At 41.8% G+C, this 22,286-nt stretch overlaps 1 protein-coding gene and 1 pseudogene across 10 annotated transcripts in view; both read left to right on the top strand.

Annotated features, from left to right (window-relative positions):
• The window catches only part of IP6K1 (inositol hexakisphosphate kinase 1), a 73,926-nt gene that overhangs the window by 44,708 nt on the left and 6,932 nt on the right, over positions 1 to 22,286 (top strand). For 5 of the 10 annotated variants that reach the window (XM_019931683.3, XM_019931687.3, XM_019931684.3 and 2 more), the window contains 2 exons: positions 7,142 to 7,492; positions 20,554 to 20,764. In XM_019931683.3, the coding sequence (XP_019787242.2) occupies positions 7,270 to 7,492; positions 20,554 to 20,764 (434 nt within the window). In that variant the 5' untranslated portion in view covers positions 7,142 to 7,269. Of the gene's footprint in view, positions 1 to 7,141; positions 7,493 to 7,684; positions 7,907 to 20,553; positions 20,765 to 22,286 lie in introns of those variants that run through there. The other 5 variants (XM_019931692.3, XM_073811130.1, XM_019931690.3 and 2 more) reach the window with 4 other exon arrangements.
• On the top strand, positions 7,913 to 16,089 carry LOC141279770 (aminoacyl tRNA synthase complex-interacting multifunctional protein 2 pseudogene; annotated as a pseudogene).

The raw sequence follows: 22,286 nt of genomic DNA, 5'->3' as shown, positions 1-22,286 counted from the left end.
TGCTGCTCCTTTTCCTCAGGTATTTAGACCTCTGCTCTGCTCCTGAGGCTGGTGACAGTGTTGAATAAAATGCAGCTATTACTGAAAACCCCACAAGCTAAGCCAGTGGTCCTTTCATTTGGGCACAGTCTTTTTTTTTTTAAATAAATAAATAAATTTATTTATATATGGCTGCGTTGGGTCTTTGTTGCTGCACGTGGGCTTTCTCTAGTTGTGGCGAGTAGGAGCTACTCTTCGTTGCGGTGTGCGGGCTTCTCATTGCGGTGGCTTCTCTTGTGCAATGTGGGCTCTTCCCGGCCAAGGGCTCGAACCCGTGTCCCCTGCATTGGCAGGTGGATTCTTAACCACTGCACCACTAGGGAAGTCCTGGGTCATACAATTTTAATCACCACATGATTTTGCCAAACGTTCCAAATCCTAGCTTGGTGCTATACTTTTCCTGCCTCCCCTAGAACCTGATTCAGACCCCAGTGCAAACAACCCAGTAAGAATAGACATGGTAGTCAGAACACAGTGGTCTTGTCTACTCTAATGCATAATATTAAATAATATTCTTGATTAATTTCCATTATTCAAGGTTGTGTTAATCAGATAGGAGCTTTACTATTAAATACTGAAATGTATCATGTTTCCACAATGGGAATTTTCTTATTTTTAAATATTTTAAAGTAAAATAATTTTCAATCCAATACACACAATGCTACAAACTATTTCCATAGAAAAGGGCAGTTTCCTTTTCACAAAAACAAGATTTCCTCACCAAATATTCTATCTAGTCATGGCAGAAATGGTGAAGTCTCATCAGAAAAAGAGTGAACAGGTACTCTTGCAGCAGCACTTAAAACACTGATTCTGATTTCTGCTCTAGACTGAATGTTTGTGTCCCTCACAAATTCATATGTTGAAACCTAATTTCCAATGTGATGGTGTTTGGAAGTGGGACCTTTGGGGCTGATTAGGTCATGAGGGTGGAGCCCTCATGAATGGAATTAGTGCCCTTATAAAAGAGGCCCCAGAGAGCCCTTTCATCCCTTCTACCATGTGAGGACACAGTTACTCATCGAACATCAAACCTGCCATTGCCTTGGTGTTGAACTTCCCAGCCTCTGGAACAGTGAGAAACAAATTTCTGTTGTTTATAGGCCACCTAGTCTATTGTATTCTATTACAGTAGCCCAGACGGATTAAGACAGTTTCCTAAGGATTCTTGTCAAAACCCTAAGAATGTAACTCCTTGTAATTACTTCCTTTCAGTACTCCGTAATGCCCCCAAAATGAGAAATACCCTATTTATGCCAAGGACAAAAAGGTGTAGAGAGAGGAAGGAAAATAGTACATTTCCCTTCAACCCTGAATCCGGGCAAATGCCACTTCAGATTTTCATGTCAAAGAATTAGGCTGTAGGAATTAAATACTAATTGCAATTGCTTTTCACTTCTGCATGTTTGTCAGTCACAGAAAAGGGCCACTGGGAAAAGTGGGAGCCTCTTTGTGTCCTGGAGATGCTTTTAATAAATGCCAGCTTTCTGCTGGTCTTAGAAACTGGGATAGCAGCTCACAAGTTCCTCCACACTGTATGGTTCCTGGGTCTGTCTGAGTAGTGGAATTAAAGTGGCTCTTTTGTGGGACTTCCCTGGTCTGAGAAGTGAAATTAAAGTGGCTATTTTGTGGGACTCCCTGGGACTTCCAGTGGTTAAGACACCACGCTTCCACTGCAGGGGGCACGGGTTCGATCCCTGGTTGGGGAACTAAGATCCCGCATGCCACGCAGCATGGCCAAAAAATAGGGGGAAAAAAGTGGCTAATTTGTAATTTTCAAGCACTATTCTTCATTCCTTTCCTTGACACCCAGGAAACCAATGCTTGCCAGCATAGAGGTCTGTATCTGTAGGAGTTCCACCTTTCCAGAGAAAATTCTTTATGTTACCTGGGAAGTAGACAAGACAGGTAACTTGGAAACATATTTACATGGGAACACATCTACACAGAAAAGTGAAACTTGGCCATGATTTCTGTAGTGATGCAGATCTAAGATGCCACATAGGGAAAAAGAGTACCATTTATAAAGTTTTCCCCAGGGAAAACCTTTGGAGTTTTGTTTACAAAACCAAACCAAACCAAAAACATATTCTGGTAGGGAGTTTTTTTTTTGGTTTGTTTTTAGTTTAAAAACTAACAGTGAGGGCTTCCCTGGTGGTGCAGTGGTTGAGAGTCCGCCTGCCGTTGCAGGGTTCACGGGTTCGTGACCCGGTCCGGGAAGATCCCACATGCCGCGCAGCGGCTGGGCCCGTGGGCCATAGCCGCTGGGCCTGCGCGTCCGGAGCCTGTGCTCCGCAACGGGAGAGGCCACAACGGTGAGAGGCCTGCGTACCGCAAAAACAAAACAAAAAAAAAAAAGAAAAAACTAACAGTGAAACCCATGGCAGTGAAACCAGAGTCCCTCATGATTGCTGTTATGTGATATTTTTGATACTTTGTAGCTTTTAAAGAATTCACAAGTTTTTCTTTTTTTATATATTTTTGTTTTTATATATTTTCTTTATTTCGAAAATTTTTTAAAATTTTTATTTATTTTTGGCTGCGTTGGGTCTTGTTGCTGCGTGTGGACTTTCTCTAGTTGCGGCGAGCAGGGGCTACTCTGTTGTGCACAGGCTTTTCATTGCATTGGCTTCTCTTGTTGTGGAGCACAGGCTCTAGGTGCGCGGGCTCAGTAGTTGTGGCTCGTGGGCTCTAGAGCGCAGGCTCAGAGTTGTGGCGCATGGGCTTAGTGGCTCCGCGGCATGTGGGATCTTCCTGGACCACGGCTTGAACCCATGTCCCCTGCATTCGCTGGCAGATTCTTAACCACTGCCCCACCAGGGAAGTCCCTTCTTTATTTTTTTTGGCTGCGTCAGGTCTTATTGCAGCATGTGGGATCTTTTCGTTGCAGCCCGTGGGCTTCTCTCCAGTTGTGGTGCGTCGGCTTCTCTCTAGTTGTGGCGTGTGGGTTTTCTCTCTCTAGTTGTGGCACGTGGGTTTCAGAGTGCCTGGGCTCTGTAGTTTGCGGCACACAGCCTCTCCGGTTGAGGCGCGCGAACCCAGTAGTTGTGGTGCATGGGCTTAGTTCCCCTGCGGCATGTGGGACCTTAGTTCCCCAGCCAGGGGTTGAACCCACGTCCCCTGCGTTGGAAGGCGTATTCTTTACCACTGGACCACCAGGGAAGTCCCCACAAGTTTTTCTTTATGCTAGTAGTTTCTTAAGTCTAGAAAAGACTGCAGAAGCTATTGATATCTTGAATGGCATAAACTACTTGAAATCAGGTCAATGTATTTGCAGAGCACAGTCTGCAAAATCTTTGAGAATTAATTACACTCTGGGAAATATGATTTATTGACTACATGGTATTTAGATCCGTTTGTAAAAAAAAAAAATAATGAGCAGTAAGGTCCTGAAGTGGCAAGAGTATCAATTTCTTTTATGGTCTGCCTCCTGTTGAAGCATAGTAGAATCAGTTCTAAACTAATTATTTGGATATTTGGACAGGTTCATTTCTACGTATGAGAGAATGAGTTTTCTGTTGGTCAGGTTCTTTTTTAGTATCTTGGTACCAGCGCTATGGACCAGACATAATTCACATTCTCTGACTTCAGGGACACTTTAAAGATTATAGAGCAACATTTTTCATTTTGGGGCTTATGGAGAATATGCCCTTTGTCATTAGTGAAAAGAGCTTGTTCTTCATTTGTTGGAAGTTTCCTTATTGTCATCAGAAAACAGTTAGTGACCTCTTTATGTGCAAAGTGTATTAACTGGAGATCTGGGGATTTTGATGTAACTATTTCTGTCCTTTCATTTATGATGGTTTTGACTGCAAGTGACAGAACATCCTAATGTGACTGGCTTAAAGCATAAAGGGAAATTTATTTTTGTTACATAACAGGATATCCAGTACTTTAGTGACAGCCTCATGGGCCCTGATTTTTATTTCCTGTTCTGTATGCTCAGCATGTTGGCCTTGTCTTAGGCAAGTATCTTTTAGAGTTACAAGGTGGCTGCAGTAGTCTCCGATATCACGTGCAGACAGAATAATATCCTGAGGAAGAGGAGGTACCCCTCTCTCGTGTTAAGAGCAAGGTATCTTTTCCCAGAGAATCCCTGGCCAACTTCTCCTCATCTCATTGGGAAGAAGAGAGTCACATGCTTTTTCCTAAATAAGCTCGTAAGAACTGAGGTACTGTTCAAGATTCTCCCTGAGCTAGAATGGAATTTCACATTCCCTTGAGGTTTGGCTGCCTGAACAAGATTGGGACTCTATTAGGAAAGGAATAGTGGAGACAGACACCATCGTCCATAGCCCTCTCAGTCCACGGTTTTTACAGCAGGCCTTGGTGGACACCAGACTTCAGGAACGACCTCTGATTGTTTATCAAGAAGAGTCAGAGCTTTTGCTATTTCCAGAACTTTCAAGGCTGGGCGATAGGTGAGTCAAGCCCAAGCCCTTCACCTACGTCGGCATATCCCACAGGGTTGGCAGTGGGCATGTCTTCATGAGGAAACTTGAAGTTTCTTCCTTCAAGTGACATACAAGTCTCCACACCTTGTAGGCCAGGGCTTTACAGAGGTTGAGAGAGTTCTGGGCACTTCCACTTTTTCAGGTTCCCAGTTCATTTAAAAAGAAACGCCAAATCAGAGCTATAGAAATGTGGTATATTTTACATGTTTACTTCTAAGAAAATATTTCAAACACAAAAACAGTACCATGATTTTATGTAGACATCAAGGGGAAACAAAATATCAAAAGTCTACATCTGACTGGAGATTGAACTTCTTCCTTTCAGTCCTGTGGGGGCTGCAGAGGATGCCACGGATCTCTCAGAGTCCAGGGAATGGCCCTAATGTCCAGCTCTTCTGGGGCACTTGGCACTGTTGACCCCTCTCCTAAACCAGATACCCACTGACCCAGGCTAGAAAGTCTGGCACCTTCTTGGTATCCCATCTGTGGTCAGAGGCAATCCCAGGGTGAAGAGGAGCCAGGGCAGGAGCCGATTGACATTGCTAGCTAGAGTCCACTGCCACAGTGGGCACCTCTAGGAACCCTGAGATAAGCCTTCCGCAATTGCTTCCTGCCCCCACTTTCTGCCCTAAGCACTGCCACTGTGCTTTCATATTTTATTTTCATATCGTTGTGCTTTTACTCACTGTGGTCCTCTTCCTGGAATTATTTTAATTCATTCTAACAAACCTCATTTTGAGTACTGCCGTGTGCCAGGAAATGCCTTGGATCCTAGATGGAGTTAAGAGAGAATGGTTTGGTGGTGGTGACAGATGACAAAATAGATGACAGTACAGTGATTTATTGCTGCCTTAGAGTTGGCACAGGGTGCCGTAGGAGTCGCAGAGGTGTACATCGAACTCTTGTTTCAAGAGAATGGAGTCTCAGAAAACTCCCTGGGGCAGGGAGTTGCCTTATCCTGAAGGAGGACTAAAAAATGAATAGTTTTAAAGTGGTGCTGATCTGTTTGTGGGAGCGGGAATGGAGAATAATTTATTTTTGTTGATAGTGGTGAAATAGAACATAGTTTCCTGGGCAGCTTTGGATTAAGAAAATTTTGCAGTTTTGCAACAGTGTTCTTGTATAGCTCATTTTGCCCATAATTATGAGGTTCAGAAAAAAAAATAGTTTATTATATCTTGCAGATAAAAGCATATTTCTGCTCTATATTTTCTTTTTCTTTTTTAGTCTTGATCTTTCAGATGTTGTCTTGCCTACTACATTCCTTTTTACTTTTTTAAAAATGTTTTTGAAGTGTAGTTTATTTACAATGTTGTGTTAATTTCTTCTGTACAGCCAAGTGACCCAGTTATACATATATATATATATATATATATATATATATATGTTCTTTTTCATATTCTTTTCCATTATGGTTTATCACAGGATATTGAATATAGTGCCCTGTGCTGTACAATAAGACCTTGTTTATCTGTTCTATATATGATAGTTTGCCTCTGCTATCCCAAACTCCCAATCCTTCCCTCCCCCACCCCCGCTACCTACTACATTCCTAGTTTTTAAAATATATTCAGTATTAAGTTGCCCACTATATTAACTTTCTTGAGAGAAGACTGACATTAAAAGGAGGTTATTTAAGTACAAAGAGCTTTTCTTTGTCCTTAGAGTCAAACAGAAAGGGAAGCTCTGTGGTGCTAGACATGGTCATAAATTGATGGCCATAAATTTAGAGTAGAAGAAATATGAAGCCTGAATTCCTTTCAGAAAAACAAAACATTTTTTAAAACTATTTATTTATTTATTTTGGCTGTGCCAGGTCGTATTTGTGGCACGTGGGATCTTCGTTGTGGCATGTTTTTTCGTTGCGGCATGCAGGATCTTTTTGTTGTGGCATGAGGGCTCTTAGTTGCGGCATGCAGACATCTTAGTTGCGGCACGTGGTCTTCTTAGTTCTGGCATGTGAACTCTTAGTTGCGGCATGCATGTGGGATCTAGTTCCCCCACCAGGGATCAAACCCAGGCCCCCTGCATTGGGAGCACGGAGTCTTACCCACTGGACCACCAGGGAAGTCCCAAAACAAAACCTTTTTTTGCTTCTGCAACTCAGGAAGGAATGGCTTTCCCTGTCTGGTCCTTGGCACCTTCAGCAGAAAAGTTGGGAATCTAGAGTGACCTGATTTCTCAGGCAAAAACCCTTCCTTTGAGTCAGGGAGAGACCCTTACCAGTACTGAGTATTGTGAGAAATCCAAACAGAGTGAGTTGGTGTTGCTTTCTGTTTTTTTCTTGAGCTCTTAACTGAATGTGAAGTGAACAGGGATAGTTGCCTTCCTGATGGCTATAACATACTGTAGCTCTAAAATCAAATCCTTTAGAGAACTTAGAAGGGATCTGAGAACTAGGAAAGGAAGAGAATATGGGCTTCTGTGCATAAAAAGACGGATGGAAGAGACCAAAATTACATCATTCAACAAAAATTGACTCAGCTACCTCTCATGCATCAGGCAGTGTTGTACGTACTGGGGAACACATAGCAGGGAACAAGACAGAATCCCTGTTTTTCCTCAGGAGTGGATATTCTGTGAACTCCAGGGAAACTGTGGCTTGCCTGGTGTTTTGATTCCCTCTTTTCCTTTCTTCCCTCTGTTAGGAGAGAAGAATAAGCTGAACAGACTCTGACCGTTGGTTTTCAGCTCGCCAGGATCTTCTACCTAGCTCTCCTTTCGTGGCTCATGTGCTGCATCCTCTGCTCTCAGTGTGCAACTGGCCCCCAACGCAATGTGTGTTTGTCAAACCATGGAAGTGGGGCAGTATGGCAAGAACGCAAGTCGGGCCGGAGACCGGGGAGTCCTCCTGGAGCCCTTCATCCACCAGGTGGGCGGACACAGCAGCATGATGCGCTACGACGACCACACTGTGTGCAAGCCCCTCATCTCCCGGGAGCAGCGCTTCTACGAGTCCCTCCCTCCCGAAATGAAGGAGTTCACCCCTGAGTACAAAGGTCAGTCACTGGCCAGTTTGGAGACGGCAGCAGCTTATAGGCCCTCAGCTCAGTTTTCCTTGTTCTGATGGCCATGTGGTGTGATCGTAGGTCTCTGTTGTCTCAAAGCAGCAGAGTCACTTTGTTAAGCAAAATTTGAAGCTGAAACCATCAGCAAGGTCTTTAGATCTTGAAAATTGAATTCATTGATAGGTAAACCTGAGAAGAATTCACAGCATTAAGTCCCATTGGTGAAGAGCATGCTGTTGTCAAGGAGGTTTCCCTGTTTGCTGGAATGGTCTAGGAGAGAAGGGGCAGCACTTATCTGGTCCCAGAGGAGGAAGAACTGGATGCTTTCCAGGCTAAGGCGATGAGACAGCTGGCGAGGAGGCTCTGTGGAGCTTGTGTATGTATGTGCTGGGGGATGAATTGATGGTAAGAAATCTACAGAAGGATTGGGGCCTGGAGGGTCCTAACTTTTAAAGGAAAAATAATCTGTTTTAAAATGTAAATTAACTTTATAGACTAGAACCCCGTGAATATATACCAGAATTTAAGGTACTTGATTTTCAAATCTGATTTTTGTCACTATGTTTATATATTTTTATGATTGCCCCTCACGTGTAAGTTATGTTTTTTGTGTTCTGTTTTTTGTTTTGTTTTGGCTGTGCCACATGGCTTGCGGGATCTTAGTTCCCTGACCGGGAATTGAACCCGGTCCACTGAAGTAAAAACACCAAGTTCTAATCACTGGACCGCCAGGGAATTCCCTGTGTTCTGTTTTTTTTCTTAATTTATTTATCCAATTTATTTATTTTTGGTTGCATTGGTTCTTTGTTGCTGTGCGCGGGCTTTCTCTAGTTGCAGCGAGCAGAGGCTACTCTTCGTTGCAGTGCGTGGGCTTCTCATTGTGGTGGCTTCTCTTGTTGCTGAGCACGGGTTCTAGGTGCATGGGCTTCAGTAGTTGTGGTGTGTGGGCTTCAGTAGTTGTGGCTCGAGGGTTCTAGAGCGCAGGCTCAGTAGTTGTGGCGCATAGGCTTAGTTGCTCCGTGGCATGTAGGATCCTCTAGGACCAGGGCTCGAACCTGTGTCCCCCGTGTTGGCCAAGCGGATTCTAAACCACTGTGCCACCAGGGAAGCCGCTCTGTTCTGTTTTTTAACTTTTCCAAAGCAGTATGAATTCAGGCATGTTTGTATCATCCTTTACTTGGGGGATCCTCGATTTAGAAAAACCAATCCATATTGGTATTGACTTTTGTTTCCTTAAATCTTTAATTGTGGTGAAATATACATAACATAAACATTTTTAAAATTATTTATTTTTGGCTGCGTTGGGTCTTCGTTGCTGTGCGCAGGTTTTCTCTAGCTGCGGTGAGCGGGGGCTACTCTTTGTTGCGTTGCGCAGGCTTCGCATTGCGGTGGCTTCTCTTGTTGCGGAGCACGGGCTCTAGGTGTACAGTCTTCAGTAGTTGTAGTGTGCGGACTCTAGATGGCAGGCTCAGTAGTTGTGGCGCACGGGCTTAGTTGCTCCGCAGCATGTGGAATCGTCCTGGACCAGGACTCGAACCTGTGTCCCCTGCATTGGCAGGTGGATTCTTAACCACTGCACCATCAGGGAAGTCCACGTAACATAAAGTTGAACCTTTTTTTTTTAAGTGGACACACCTTGTCTTTTTTTTTAATTGAAGTATAATTGATTTATGATGTTTGTTCATTTCTGCTGTACAGCAAAATTTACCATTTTTAAGTGTATAATTTAGTGGCATTAAATGCATTCACAGTGCTATATACCATTACTATTATCTATTTCCAGAACTTTTACATCATCACAAAATCTCTATACCCATTAAATAACTCCCCATTTCCCTCTCACCTCCCCTGGTACCCCCTAATCTACTTTCTGTCTCTACAGATTTGCCTATTGTAGATATTTCATACAAGTGGAATCATGTAACGTTTCTCCTTTTGGGTCTGGCTTATTTCACTTAGGATAATGTTTTCAAGGTTCATCCACCTTGTAGCATGTGTCAGAACTTCATTTGTTTTTATGGCTGAATACTATTCCAGTGTAAATATATGCCACATTTTGTTTATCCTTTCATCTGTTGATGGACACTTGGGTTGTTTCCACCTTTTGTCTATTGTGAATAATGCTTCTGTGAGTATTTATCTGAGTCTCTGTTTCCAATTCTTTTGAGTATATAGGAGTGGAATTGCTGAATCATATGGTAATTCTGTGTTTAACTTTTCTGAGGAACTGTCAAACTGTTTTCCATAGTGGCTGTACCATTTGACATTCTTACCAACAGTGTTCCTGTTTCTCCACATCCTTACAAACCCTTGTTTTCCATTAAAAAAAAAATTATAGCCACCTTAGTAGGTGTGAAGTGGTGTCTCATTGTTTTGATATGCATTTTCTTAATGATTAATGAATGATGTTGATGTGCCATTGGCCATTTGTGTATCTTCTCTGGAGAAATGTCTGTTCAAGTCCTTTGTGCAGTTTTGAATTGTATGGTTTGTTATTATTTTCAAAACAGAATCAGAATAATATCAAATTTGGAGGAATAAATATTCTAAGGCTGCAAAATGAGAGAGAAGCCAGAATCACACACACTGCTGTCTCTAAGTGGCTAAGAAACAACAGTTATAAATGCTTTATAAATGTAGCTTTAGCCACCTACTTATCCACACTCAACACATCCATGGCCAAATCTTCTGCTATAAATATGCCAAAACCAGAAAGAGAACTACAAGCCCTGTTAGCTCATGGAGTTCTTCTGATGCTCAGGGAAAAAAAAAACACTTAAAATGGAGTTGAGCCCCTGGCTCCAAAGAAATGTTTTCTAAATCACAACCACCAGAATTGGGACAAGTTAGAATTTCAAGGTGCCACCCAGGGAAGGATTGTCAGTCATATATTGGTTCAGTTTTTCCCCCAACCTTCTCTCAGACTGGGGAACAGAAGTCTTTAAAAGCCATAGCAAATCCTTAGTATCTACCTGATTTTTTTTTCCTCAGGCTGCATTTTCACTAGGGAAGAATAAATACACTTTCTCAAAAATACAACTAAACTAAAATTGATCTCTTCTTTTTAAGTCAAATGAAGTCCAGTTTATTCAGAGAAAATGGAAGATATGATGGGTCCAATTCATGTATTTCAAAGACTGATACTATAGGGTTTTTACCTTTTTTTGTTTTGTTTTTGGCTGTACCACGTGGCATGTGGGATCTTGGTTCCCTGATCAGGGATCAAACCCATGCCACCTGCAGTGGAAGCATGGAATCTTAACCACAAGACCGCCAGGGAAGTCATTTACTTTTTATTTTGAAATAAATTTAAAATGACAGAAAAGTTGCGAAAATAATAAGAGTTCCTCTAATGGTCCCATGATACTGATGTACCAAGTAAAGCCCTGTCATTGTGTGGCTCACCTCTCTGTGTAGATGCACGTACTGGCTCCCCAGTATGCATGGCGGGACCATCAGCCCCGTGCTAGATGCAGGAAGAGTCTTCAACCTCTTGAGTTCCGCCAAGATACTTTATTTTTTCCACCAAGGTGATATTCTAAAGTATCTCTATGAATTGAAAGTTGTAGTCGATGGTCTCTCCAAGATGATTCAGATGCCAGATGTGGATTTGGATATTACCAACATAATCCAAGCTGATGAACCCACTGCTTTAGCTACCAATGCATTGGGCTTAAATTCAGTGTTTGGAAGAGACTACAGGGCACTGAAAGACATCTTGATCAACACAAACCCAGCCACCCCTCCCTTCCCCTCTCTCTGCTTGTGTTGCACTGGCTGCTCTGTGACCACTAGAGTCTCTCTCTACTGTTCACACACATTCAGTAGTCAAGAGCACGCTAGAAAACCTTCTTAAGTGCTGGGTTTTACTCTTAATTTGGAAGAATGTGCTAAAGACTCAGATGAAGTTCAGTATCCAAATGATGTATCCCATTGAAGGAGAAGGGAACATGCACATTTTCTGTTTGGCCAGAAGCATAATGCTGTAAGTTTAACCCTTATAGATAGCTGGGTAGATAGAGCTATTTTTCAGCTAGAAGAGGGAAGCCAGTGTGTTCTGCTCCATGAATTCAGCTTTTGGGAAGAGCTCCTGGCTTCTTGGGAATGAACTCACTGTGGCAGAAATTGTGCTGTGGTCTGTTCTCCAGCAGACAGGAGGCTGCAGTGTGATGGTGCCAGCCAACGTGCAGAAGTGGATGAGGACCTGTAAAAACCTGGCCCTTTTTAACACTGCCCTTAAGTTCCTTAAGTGAATTTCAGTACCTGATTTTAAAGGGTTTAGATTTTAAGTATGATGCTGTTTCATGCCGATTGTTACTAAAGGGACTTATACTAAAATCAGAGTCTTTACTTAGGCTGGTAGTCTAGTATCAATAAGCAAAAGCATCATTAAAAATATATATAAAAAAATAAATAAATAAAAAAAATAAAAATAAAAATATATATAACCATAGTATAATTTATAATTACCAAAGCCAGGAAAGGAACATTGGTATAATACTATTAACTAATACGTACATTTTATTCAAATTTTGGCTGTCTTTCCACTTATAAATTTATTTATTTTTGGCTGCATTGGGTCTTTGTTGCTGCGCACGGGCTTTCTCTAGTTGTGGCGAGTGGGGGCTACTCTTGGTTGCGGTGCGCGGGCTTCTCATTGCGGTGGCTTCTCTTGTTGTGGAGCATGGGCTGTAGGTGCGCAGGCTTCAGTAGTGTGGCACGTGGGCTCAGCAGTTGTGTTCATGGGCTCTAGAGTACAGGCTCAGTAGTTGTAGCACATGGGCTTAGTTGCTCTGCGGCATGTGGGATCTTCCTGGACCAGGGCTTGAACACATGTCCCCAGCATTGGCAGGCGGATTCTTAACCACTGTGCCACCAGGGAAGCCCCCCCCTTTTTAAAAAATACTTATTTATTTATGTTTGGCTGCATTGGGTCTTATTAGTTGCAGCACGTGGGATCTTTGTTGTGGCACATGGACTTCTCTCTAGTTGTGGCGCACGGGCTCCAGAGCACGTGGGCTCTATAGTCATGGCACGTGGGCTCTCTAGTTGTAGAGAGTTGGGCTCAGTAGTTGTGGCATGTGTACTTAGTTGCCCTGCGGCATGTGGGATCCTAGTTCCCCAACCAGGGATCAAACCTGTGTCCCCTGCATTGGAAGGTGGGTACTTAATCATTGGACCACCAGGGAAGTCCTGACCTCAACACTTTTGAAGAGTACTAGTAGTTATTTTGTAGACTGTCCCTAAATTTGGATTTGTCTTATCTTTCCTCAGAATTAGATTGAGGTTGTATATTGGGTTGGCCAGAAAGTTCATACAGGTTTTTGTAAGATGTCACAGGAAAACCCGAACGAACTTTCTGGCCAACCTAATATTTTGGGGCGATAGAAATGATCCTGTGTCCTCTTCAGTTCATCATGTCACAAAGTACATACCTTGTTACTAGTGATTTAACTTTTTTTTTTAAATTAATTTATTTATTTTTGGCTGTGTTGGGTCTTCATTGCTGCGTGCGGACTTTCTCTAGCTGCAGTGAGTGGGGGTACTCTTTGTGGTGGTACATGGGTGTCTCATTGCGGTGGCTTCCCTTGTTGCAGAGCACGGGCTCTAGGCACACAGGCTTCAGTAGTTGTGGCACATGGGCTCAGTAGTTGTGGCTCATGGGCTCTAGAGCACAGGCTCAGTAGTTGAGGTGCACAGGCTTAGTTGCTCCACGGCATGTGGGATCTTCCCAGACCAGGGCTTGAACCCGTGTCCCCTGCATTGGCAGGCAGGTTCTTAACCACTGCGCCAGCAGGGAAGCCCCCCCCATCATTTTTTTTTTTTTGCGGTATGTGGGCCTTTCACTGTTGTGGCCTCTCCAGTTGCAGAGCACAGTCATCCAGACGCGCAGGCTCAGCGGCCATGCCCCACGGGCCCAGCCGCTCCGCGGCATGTGGGATCCTCCCGGACCGGGGCACGAACCCGCGTCCCCTGCGTCGGCAGGCGGACTCCCAACCACCGCGCCACCAGGGAAGCCCCCCCCCATCATTTTTGACTATTGCTTTACTTTCAGTTACTGCAAGATCTTCCAAGCTCATCTTGTATTTTTCCTGTCCCGATTCAGGAATCAAATACTTCTGCAACAACCTCTTCTTCCTTTTAGGAATGGTATTTAGAAAAAACAAGATCTTGGTGCTAGATGTTCTGATTGCTACTGGAATATCTTTGCCTTTAGCCCCTTTGAACACACAGGTTTAGAAAATACATCTATTAAACTAACCCACAATTATTTATTTATTTATTTATTTCCAGAGGTACAGGTATTTTTAAAACTCAGCTAAGGAAAAATGCCAGTAATATTTTATATTTTGGCAGTAGGTTTGAAGAGGGATTTTCATTTATTTAGTATGACCAGCGGTAGTTACCAAGTGTTAACTTTTTTGTTTTAATATTTTATTTCATTTCATTTCATTCCATTCCATTCTATTCCATTTCATTTCAATTTGTTGTGTCTTTGTTGCGCGTGCGGGCCTTCTCTACTTGCGGCCAGCAGGGGCTACTCTTTGTTGCAGTGCACGGGTTTCTCATATTGGTGGCCTCTCTTGTTGCGGAGCATGAGCTCTAGGCACGTGGGCTTCAGTAGTTGTGGCACATGGGCTCTGTAGTTGTGGCTCGCGGACTCTAGAGCTCAGGCTCAGCAGCTGTGGTGCACGGGCTTAGTTGCTCTGCGGCATATGGGATCTTCCCGGACCAGGGATCAAACCCATGTCCCCTGCATTGGACGCCTAACCACTGCGCCACCAGGGAAATCCCAAGTGTTACTTCTTTTTTTTTTTTTTTTTTTTTTTTTTTTTTTGCGGCACGCGGGCCTCTCACTGCTGTGGCCTCTCCCGTTGCAGAGCACAGGCTATGGATGCGCAGGCTCAGCGGCCATGGCTCACGGGCCCAGCCGCTCAGCGGCATGTGGGATCTTCCCGGACCGGGGCACGAACCCGTGTCTCCTGTATCGGCAGGCAGACTCTCAACCACTGCGCCACAAGGGAAGCCCAAGTGTTACTTCTTAATAGTACTAAATATGAGGTTCTAGGCTTCTGTATAGTTATTCAAAACTTTGCCTTATTCATTTTTCTGTTACCAGTACTTACTGAGCATCTACTAGATGCCAAGCCCTGTGCTCATTAGAGTAAAAGACAAAAAAGGCCCATACCTTTATGGAGCTTGCATGCTAGTGTGAGAAACAAAGAATAAACAAATTATAGACAAAACAATTATAGATTGTGATAAGTACTTTGAATAAAATAAGTCATGTTCTGTAATTGAAAATAATAAAGCTTCCAAAACAGAGCACTTGATATAGAATGATCAGGGAAGGAGTGTCTGGGGAGACTTAAAGGACTGAAGGATGAGGAGCAGCTGTGGGCAAAGGACAATGGAAAGGACATTCCATTCCTCTCATAGACAAAAGCCCTGAGGTAAAAAACAACTACTTCTAAGAACTAGTCTACCTCTTTTTGCCAATTAAGAGTTAAGAAACAAAAGCAATTATACTCCATTAAAGATGTTAAAAAAAAAAAGTTAAGAAACAACCCTATTCATAAATGGTCAAAGGAGTTGAATAAACATTTCTCCAGAATAGATACACAAATGGCCAATAAGCACATGAAAAGATAATCAGCATCATTAGTCATTAGGGAAATGCAAATCTAAACCACAATAGAGACTACTCACTACCAGTGGATGGCTATTAAAAAGAAAGAAAACTGATACAACATTGTAAAGCAACTATATTCCAATAAAAATTAATTTGAATAAATAAATAAAAATACATTAAAAGAAAGAAGGAAAAGAAAGGAAGGAAGGAAGACAGGAAGAAAGGAAGGGAGAAAGAAAGAGTGGCAAAGATATGGAGAAATAGGAACATTGCTGGTAAGAATGTCAAATGGTACAGCCACTATGGAAAAACAGTTGGACAGTTCCTCAAAAAGTTAAACACAGAATTACCATATGATTCAGCAATTCCACTCCTAGGTATATACTCAAAAGAATTGGAACTAGAGACTCAAACAGATACTTGTAATACTCACAGAAGCATTATTTACAATAGACAAAAGGTGGAAACAACCCAAGTGTTTGATTGGGTTGAACAGACGAACGGATAAACAAAATGTGGCATATATTTACGCTGGAAGAGTATTCAGCCCTAAAAACAAATGAAGTTCTGACACGTGTTACAAGGTGGATGAACCTTGAAAACATTATGCTAAGTGAAATAAGCCAGACCTCAAAGAACAAACATTACATGATTCCACTTGTACGAAATATCTACAGTAGGCAAATTTGTAGAGACAGAAAGTAGATTAGAGGGTACCAGGGGTTCAGGTGAGAGGGAAATGGGGAGTTATTTAATGGGTATAGAGATTTTGTTTGAGGTGATATAAAAGTTCTGGAAATAGGTAACAAAAGTGGTTATACAACATTGTGAACGTACTTAATGCCACTGAATTTTACATTTAAAAATGGTTAAAATGACAAATTTATGTTAAATATGTTTTTACCACAATTTTTAAAAGTAAAAAAAAAAAGTATATTAAAAAAAACCCCGAAAACCTCTACCCAAATGTAATTCTCTGTGTTTAAGCCAATCTTAAAAATGCCAAGAAAATTAGGACTTATATCAAATGAAGTAAAGGACCATTGATTTTCATTTTCCTACCTGAATTCTTTCTAGGTGTGAGTAATGAGGTAAAAAAAAAAAAAAAAATTAGGATCAAAAAAATACATATTTTTTAAACTAGTGGTAGGTTGCATGGCTCATTTAATTACCAGATCTTACCCACTCTTGGAAGGCTCTTCTTCCTGTTCGACCCATAGCATAACCACTTCTCCCTTGATCAGGTATGATGCTCTGTGTCAAGGTACTCAATGGTACGTGCCTGCAGAGAATTAAAGGTTTCCATTATAGCTTTAGATGGCCCTGCAAGATAAAAAGAAATTTTAAAGGAGGGAATGATGCATTTGAGTATATAAAATTAAAAAGTTTTATCAAAATACACTTTTAAAGAAAATTAAGAGCTATTTACTTCACATAAAACTGACCGAGGATTTGTTTCTAGAATGTGTGTGTGTGTGTGTATGCAATTCAAAATCAATAGGAAAAAAGACAATTCAGTAGGAAAATGAGCAAAAATAAAGAAAATCAGTGAAAACTAAAGACCAAAGGCTAGGATAAATCTCTAGCCAGACTGATTAGGAAAAAGAAAAGACATAAATTTCCAATATCAGAAATGACAGATGTGGGACTTCCCTGGTGGTCCAGTGGTGAAGACTTCACCTTCCAATGCAGGGGATGTGGGTTCGATCCCTGGTTGGGGACCTAAGATCCCACATGCTTCACGGCCAAAAAACCAAAACATAGAAGCAATATTGTAACAAATTCAATAAAGACTTTAAAAATAGTCCACATCAAAAAAGAAATATTAAAAAAAAAAGACAGATGTATTATCACTACAGTTTCTACCGATATTAAAAAAAATAAAAATATTATGAACAACTTTATGCCAGTAAATTCTACAACTTAGATGAAATAGACAATTTATTGCAACACACAAACTATGAAAACTCACTCTAGAAGAAATGAATAATCTGAATAGCCCTATGTAGTAAATAAATTGAAATTGGAATTTAAAGCATTTTAGCAAAGAAAACTCCAGGCCCACACAACTTCACTGGTGAATTCTACCAAATATTTAAGAAATACTACACAAACTCTTTCAAAAAGTTGAAGCAGGAATACATCTCTACTCATTCTATAAGGACATTACAAGAAAATTAATGTCCTAGACGAACCTAAAAAATTTGAACAAGATTTTAGCAAATTGAATATATTAAGAATATATTAAAGAATATATTAAGAATATATTAAAAGGACAGTATGTCGTGACCAAGTAGGGTTTACCATAGGAGTAATGCAGGGTAGGTTTAACATTCAAAAGTTAATGTAATTGACCATATCAATAAACTAAAAAAAGAAAAATCATATGATTATCTCAGTAAGTGCAGAAAAAGTACTTGACAGTATCCAACATACATTCTTTTTTAAAATTTATTTTACTGAAGTATAGTTTATTTACAATGCTATGTTAATTTCTGCTGTACAGCAAAGTGATTCAGTTATACATATATGTACATTCTTTTTCATATTCTTTTCCATTATGATTTATCACAGAATATTGAATATAGTTCCCTGTGCTATACAGTAGGACCTTGTTATTTAATCATTCTATATATGTTTGCATCTGCTAATCCTGAACTCCCAATCCATCCCTCCCCCCCCAACCCCCACAAGTCTGTTCTCTGTGTGTGAGTCTGTTTCTGTTTCGTATTGTAGAAAAGTTCTTGTCATATTTTAGATTCCACATGTAAGTGATATCATATGGTATTTGTCTTTCTGACTTACGTCACTTAGTATGACAATCTCTAGGTCCATCAGTGTTACCGCAAATGGCATTATTTCATTCTCTTTTATGGCTGGGTAATAGTCCGTTGTCTATATGTACCACATCTTTATCCATTCATCTGTTGATGGACATTTAGGTTGTTTCCATGTCTTGGCTATTGTGAATAGTGCTGCTGTGAACATAGGGGTGCATGCATCTTTTTGAATTACAGTTTTGTCCAGATATATGCCCAGGAGTGGGATTGCTGAATCATCTGGCAACTCTAGTTTTTTGAAGAACCTCCATACTGTTCTCCATAGCGGCTGCACCAATTTACATTCCCAACAACAATGTAGGAGGGTTCCCTTTTCTCCACACCCTGTCCAGCATTTGTTATTTGTACATTTTTTAATGATGGCCATTCTGACTGGTGTGAGGTGGTACCTCGTTGTAGTTTTGATTTGCATTTCTCTAATAATTAGCCATTGTTGAGCATCTTTTCATGTACCTGTTGGCCATCTGTATCAACATCCATTCTTGATAAAACAACAGGAGTAACAAAACTCTTAGCAAAGTGGGGATGGAAAGAAAGTTCCTCAAAGCTGATAGAAGGCATCTATGAAAACCTACAGCTAGCTTCCTACTCAGTGATGAGACAATTGCTTTAACCCCTAAGATCAGGAACGAGACAAGAATGTCCATGCTCTCCATTTCTAGTTGACATATAACTTGGAGGTTCTGGCCAGTGCAGTTAGGCAAGAAAATGAAATAATAAAAGACATCCAGATTGGAAAGGAAGAAGTAAAACTGTCTTTATTTTCAGACAATATAGAATTCTGTCTTCAGCCAAACTATCAGTCAAGTGTTGGAATAGAATAAAGTCCTGCAAAGGACTCAGAAAATTGACCTCCTGAGCACTCTTAGGAAGTTACTTGAAGATGTATTCCACTCAAATAAGGAGGAAACCAAGAAAGAAGGGAAAAGGAGAGGACATAGAAGGAACAATTCTCATTCTGGTCAGCTGCAGCAAGGAGGGGCCCAGCATGGGAGCTATGTGGCAGGCCTGGAGGACACTCTAGATCGGAGTACGAGGGGGAGCCCAGGAAACAAAGAATATTGTAGACCAGAGGGCATTCAAACTTGAACATAACTGAAGCTCTGGAAAAGACAAAGAGAAGAAGTTACAAAGGCAGAAACCTGTAGGAGAGGCAGTCATCTATGTAAGGAAGCCAGGACACAGTTGTGAAGCTCACTAAAGTGAGGTGTACATTTAAGCAATGTAATGAGAAGGTAAGAAAAATCGATTTCACCTTAATGTCTTAAGGATTTTTTTTCCTAATAGAGACCAGGGATTGGGGCAGTGCCCTCCTGGAGAAGGAAATGGGCCAAAGAGAAGGATATTCTTGGTCTAGCATACTGACATATTCCTAAATGCTTCTCACTGATTCTCAATAATGCTGATATTGCACACCAAGAATGTAAACGAGGAGTGTAGCTGACAGAGGGTTGGATATGGAAGTTAGATGAAGGGCAGCCTCGACCTTTTTAAGAACAAATAACAAAAAACTCCTTGATTTCTAGGTATTGTGTTTCAACTCGTTTGGTAATGATCCAGAAGAAACTATGAAAACCTGTTTGATAAAAATGGACACAACAAACTGTTTTGCATGAGTACAGCATGGAAAATAGGTGTTTCAACTTAGGAATGCTGGTGGTTTGGTGAGGCAGAAGTTCTGCCTGTTGAGCTTAGAATAGCCTGATGTTCAGTGTCGGCAGAAGACATATTTTGGGGACTGTCTTTGAGAAGTCTTGATGTCTGTCAAGGTGACATTGTCAGGCAGAAGGAAACCAGATCTAGAGGAGGACATAGGAAATGACAGCATCATAGAGCAGTTAAATAAGTAGAGGGTTAAATTATGTCGAGTGTGGATGTCACCTAGAAAATACAGTTCTTTTGAATGGTACAGAAGGCAGTAGTTGAAAGTGAGAGGGTGGGCTTCCCTGGTGGCTCAGTGGTTACGAATCCGCCTGCCAGTGCAGGGGGCACGGGTTCGAGCCCTGGTCCGGGAAGATCCCGCATGCCGCGGAGCAACTTAGCCCGTGCACCACAACTACTGAGCCCATGCTCTAGAGCCCGTGAGCCACGACTACTGAGCCCACATGCAGAACTACTGAGCCCACGCGCCTAGAGCCCATGCTTCACAACAAGAGAAGCCACAGTGATGAGAACCCCCACGCACCCCAATGAAGAGTAGCCCCCGCTCGCCACAACTAGAGAAAGCCCGTGCGCAGCAACGAAGACCCAACGCAGCCAAAAATAAATAAATAAATAAATTTATTAGAAAGGAAAAAAGAAAGTGAGAGGGTTAGACAAGAGAATGGGAAAAATATATAGATTTATCCAAAATCAAAGGTAAATAGTGGACTTAGAATGGGGGATTAGTGGTTAGACTTAGAATGGGGGATTAGTGGTCAGCTGTGTTTTGGAAAGATGTCTGCTAGTCATTGTTCCCACAGTTGATACAGGGCAGGTGATGTCAGTGTGCTGAGGGACAGCATGTGCCAGCAGTCTGAACTGAAGGGACCCAATCTCTGTAGACATTTGTTGACTGGCTGCCTTTTTTTCTCCAACAGGAGTGGTGTCAGTCTGCTTTGAGGGGGACAGTGATGGTTACATCAACTTGTTGGCCTACCCTTATGTGGAAAGTGAGACCGTGGAGCAGGATGACACACCAGAGCGGGAGCAACCTCGGCGTAAGCACTCTCGCCGGAGCCTGCACCGGTCAGGCAGTGGCAGTGACCACAGGGAGGAGAAAGCCAGCCTGTCCCTTGAAACCTCAGAGAGGTAAGGGGATGGTAAGCAGGACTGGTGGTTCATGTCTGGTCCTGATATACTCAGAATATCTCTAGAGTCCTGATACATCATGGGGAAGTAAGGCTCAAGGTTGGGGGAAGGTGGCTGATGTTCTTAGGCCACCCACATAGGTGCAGGCTGCCGCCTGTATGTCACATCACCCCAGTGATGCCTCCTTCTGAGTATGGCTGTAGCTACTCAAGAGAGAATGAAGTTCCCTCAGCTTTTTGGGAACAAGAACACCCTGTTTTCTCCAGCTTTGTTATGTCTCGCACCCCCAAGACAGAGGTGGAAATGCATTGGTCCACGATGAGGTTCCAGCTCCTTTCCCACCTGCAGGATGTCAGAGCCCAAAGGCAATGAGTGGCATCCAGACTAGTGTTCCTTAAGGGTTTGGGTGTCATATCTCTTTGAGACTCTGATATCAGCTATTAATCCTTTCCCTGAATCTGAAGTTCAGTTTATTGCATTGGAAATTGACTTTTCTTGTAGATTAGGAAAATAATCTACAAAGAATTATTTTTCTTGATATATCATGCAAAAAAATGTGAACCCTGACAAGGGTGGCCATAATCAAAAGGATAGACAATAAAAGTTTTGATGAGGATATGGAGAAATTGGAACCCTCCTACACTGCTGATGGGAATGTAAAATAGTGCAGCTATTCTGGAAAACAATTAGGCAGTTTTTCAAAAAGTTAAACCTGGCAACTGCACTCCTAGGTATATGCCCAAGAGAATTGAAGGAATATATTCACACATAAAACTTGTACACAAATGTTTATAGCAGCATTATTCCTAATAGCCGAAAACTGGAAACAACCTGAGTGTCCATAAATTAAATGTGGTATAACTATACAATAGAATATTACTCAGCAATAAAAAGGGATGGGGTACTGACACATGCTACAACATGGATGAACCTTGAAAACATTTATGTTAAATGAAAGAAGCCAGTCACAGAAAACCACATATTATATGGTTCCATTTATATAAGATGTTCAGAATAGGCAAATCCATTGTTTCTGTCCAAGAGACAGAAGGCAAAGTCAGTGGATGCCAGGGACTGAGGGGGAGAGATAGATGGGAAGTGACTGCTAATGGTGACAAGGTCTGTTTTTGGGGTGATGAAAATTCCTAAAAATTAAATAGTGGTGATGTTTTATAACCTCATGAATATACTAAAAAAAACGCCAGGGCTTCCCTGGTGGCGCAGTGGTTGAGAGTCCGCCTGCCAATGCAGGGGACGCGGGTTCGTGCCACAGTCCGGGAAGATCCCACATGCCGCGGAGTGGCTGGGCCCCTGAGCCATGGCCGCTGAACTTGAACATCTGGAGCCTGTGCTCCGCAACGGGAGAGGCCACAACAGTGAGAGGCCCGCGTACCGCAAAAAAAAAAAAAAAAAAAAAACGCCAAAAAACTGAATTGTAAAAAAAATAAAACTAATGTAAATAAAAAATGAGCGTTTTGAACCAAAGTGAAATTAAAATTGTATGATTAAATTACTTTATATA

This window comes from Tursiops truncatus, chromosome 10 (assembly GCF_011762595.2).
Source record: "Tursiops truncatus isolate mTurTru1 chromosome 10, mTurTru1.mat.Y, whole genome shotgun sequence".
Taxonomy (NCBI): Eukaryota; Metazoa; Chordata; class Mammalia; order Artiodactyla; family Delphinidae; genus Tursiops; species Tursiops truncatus.
Note: the sequence above shows the minus strand (reverse complement) of the source record. Positions and strands in the feature narration are given on the sequence as shown.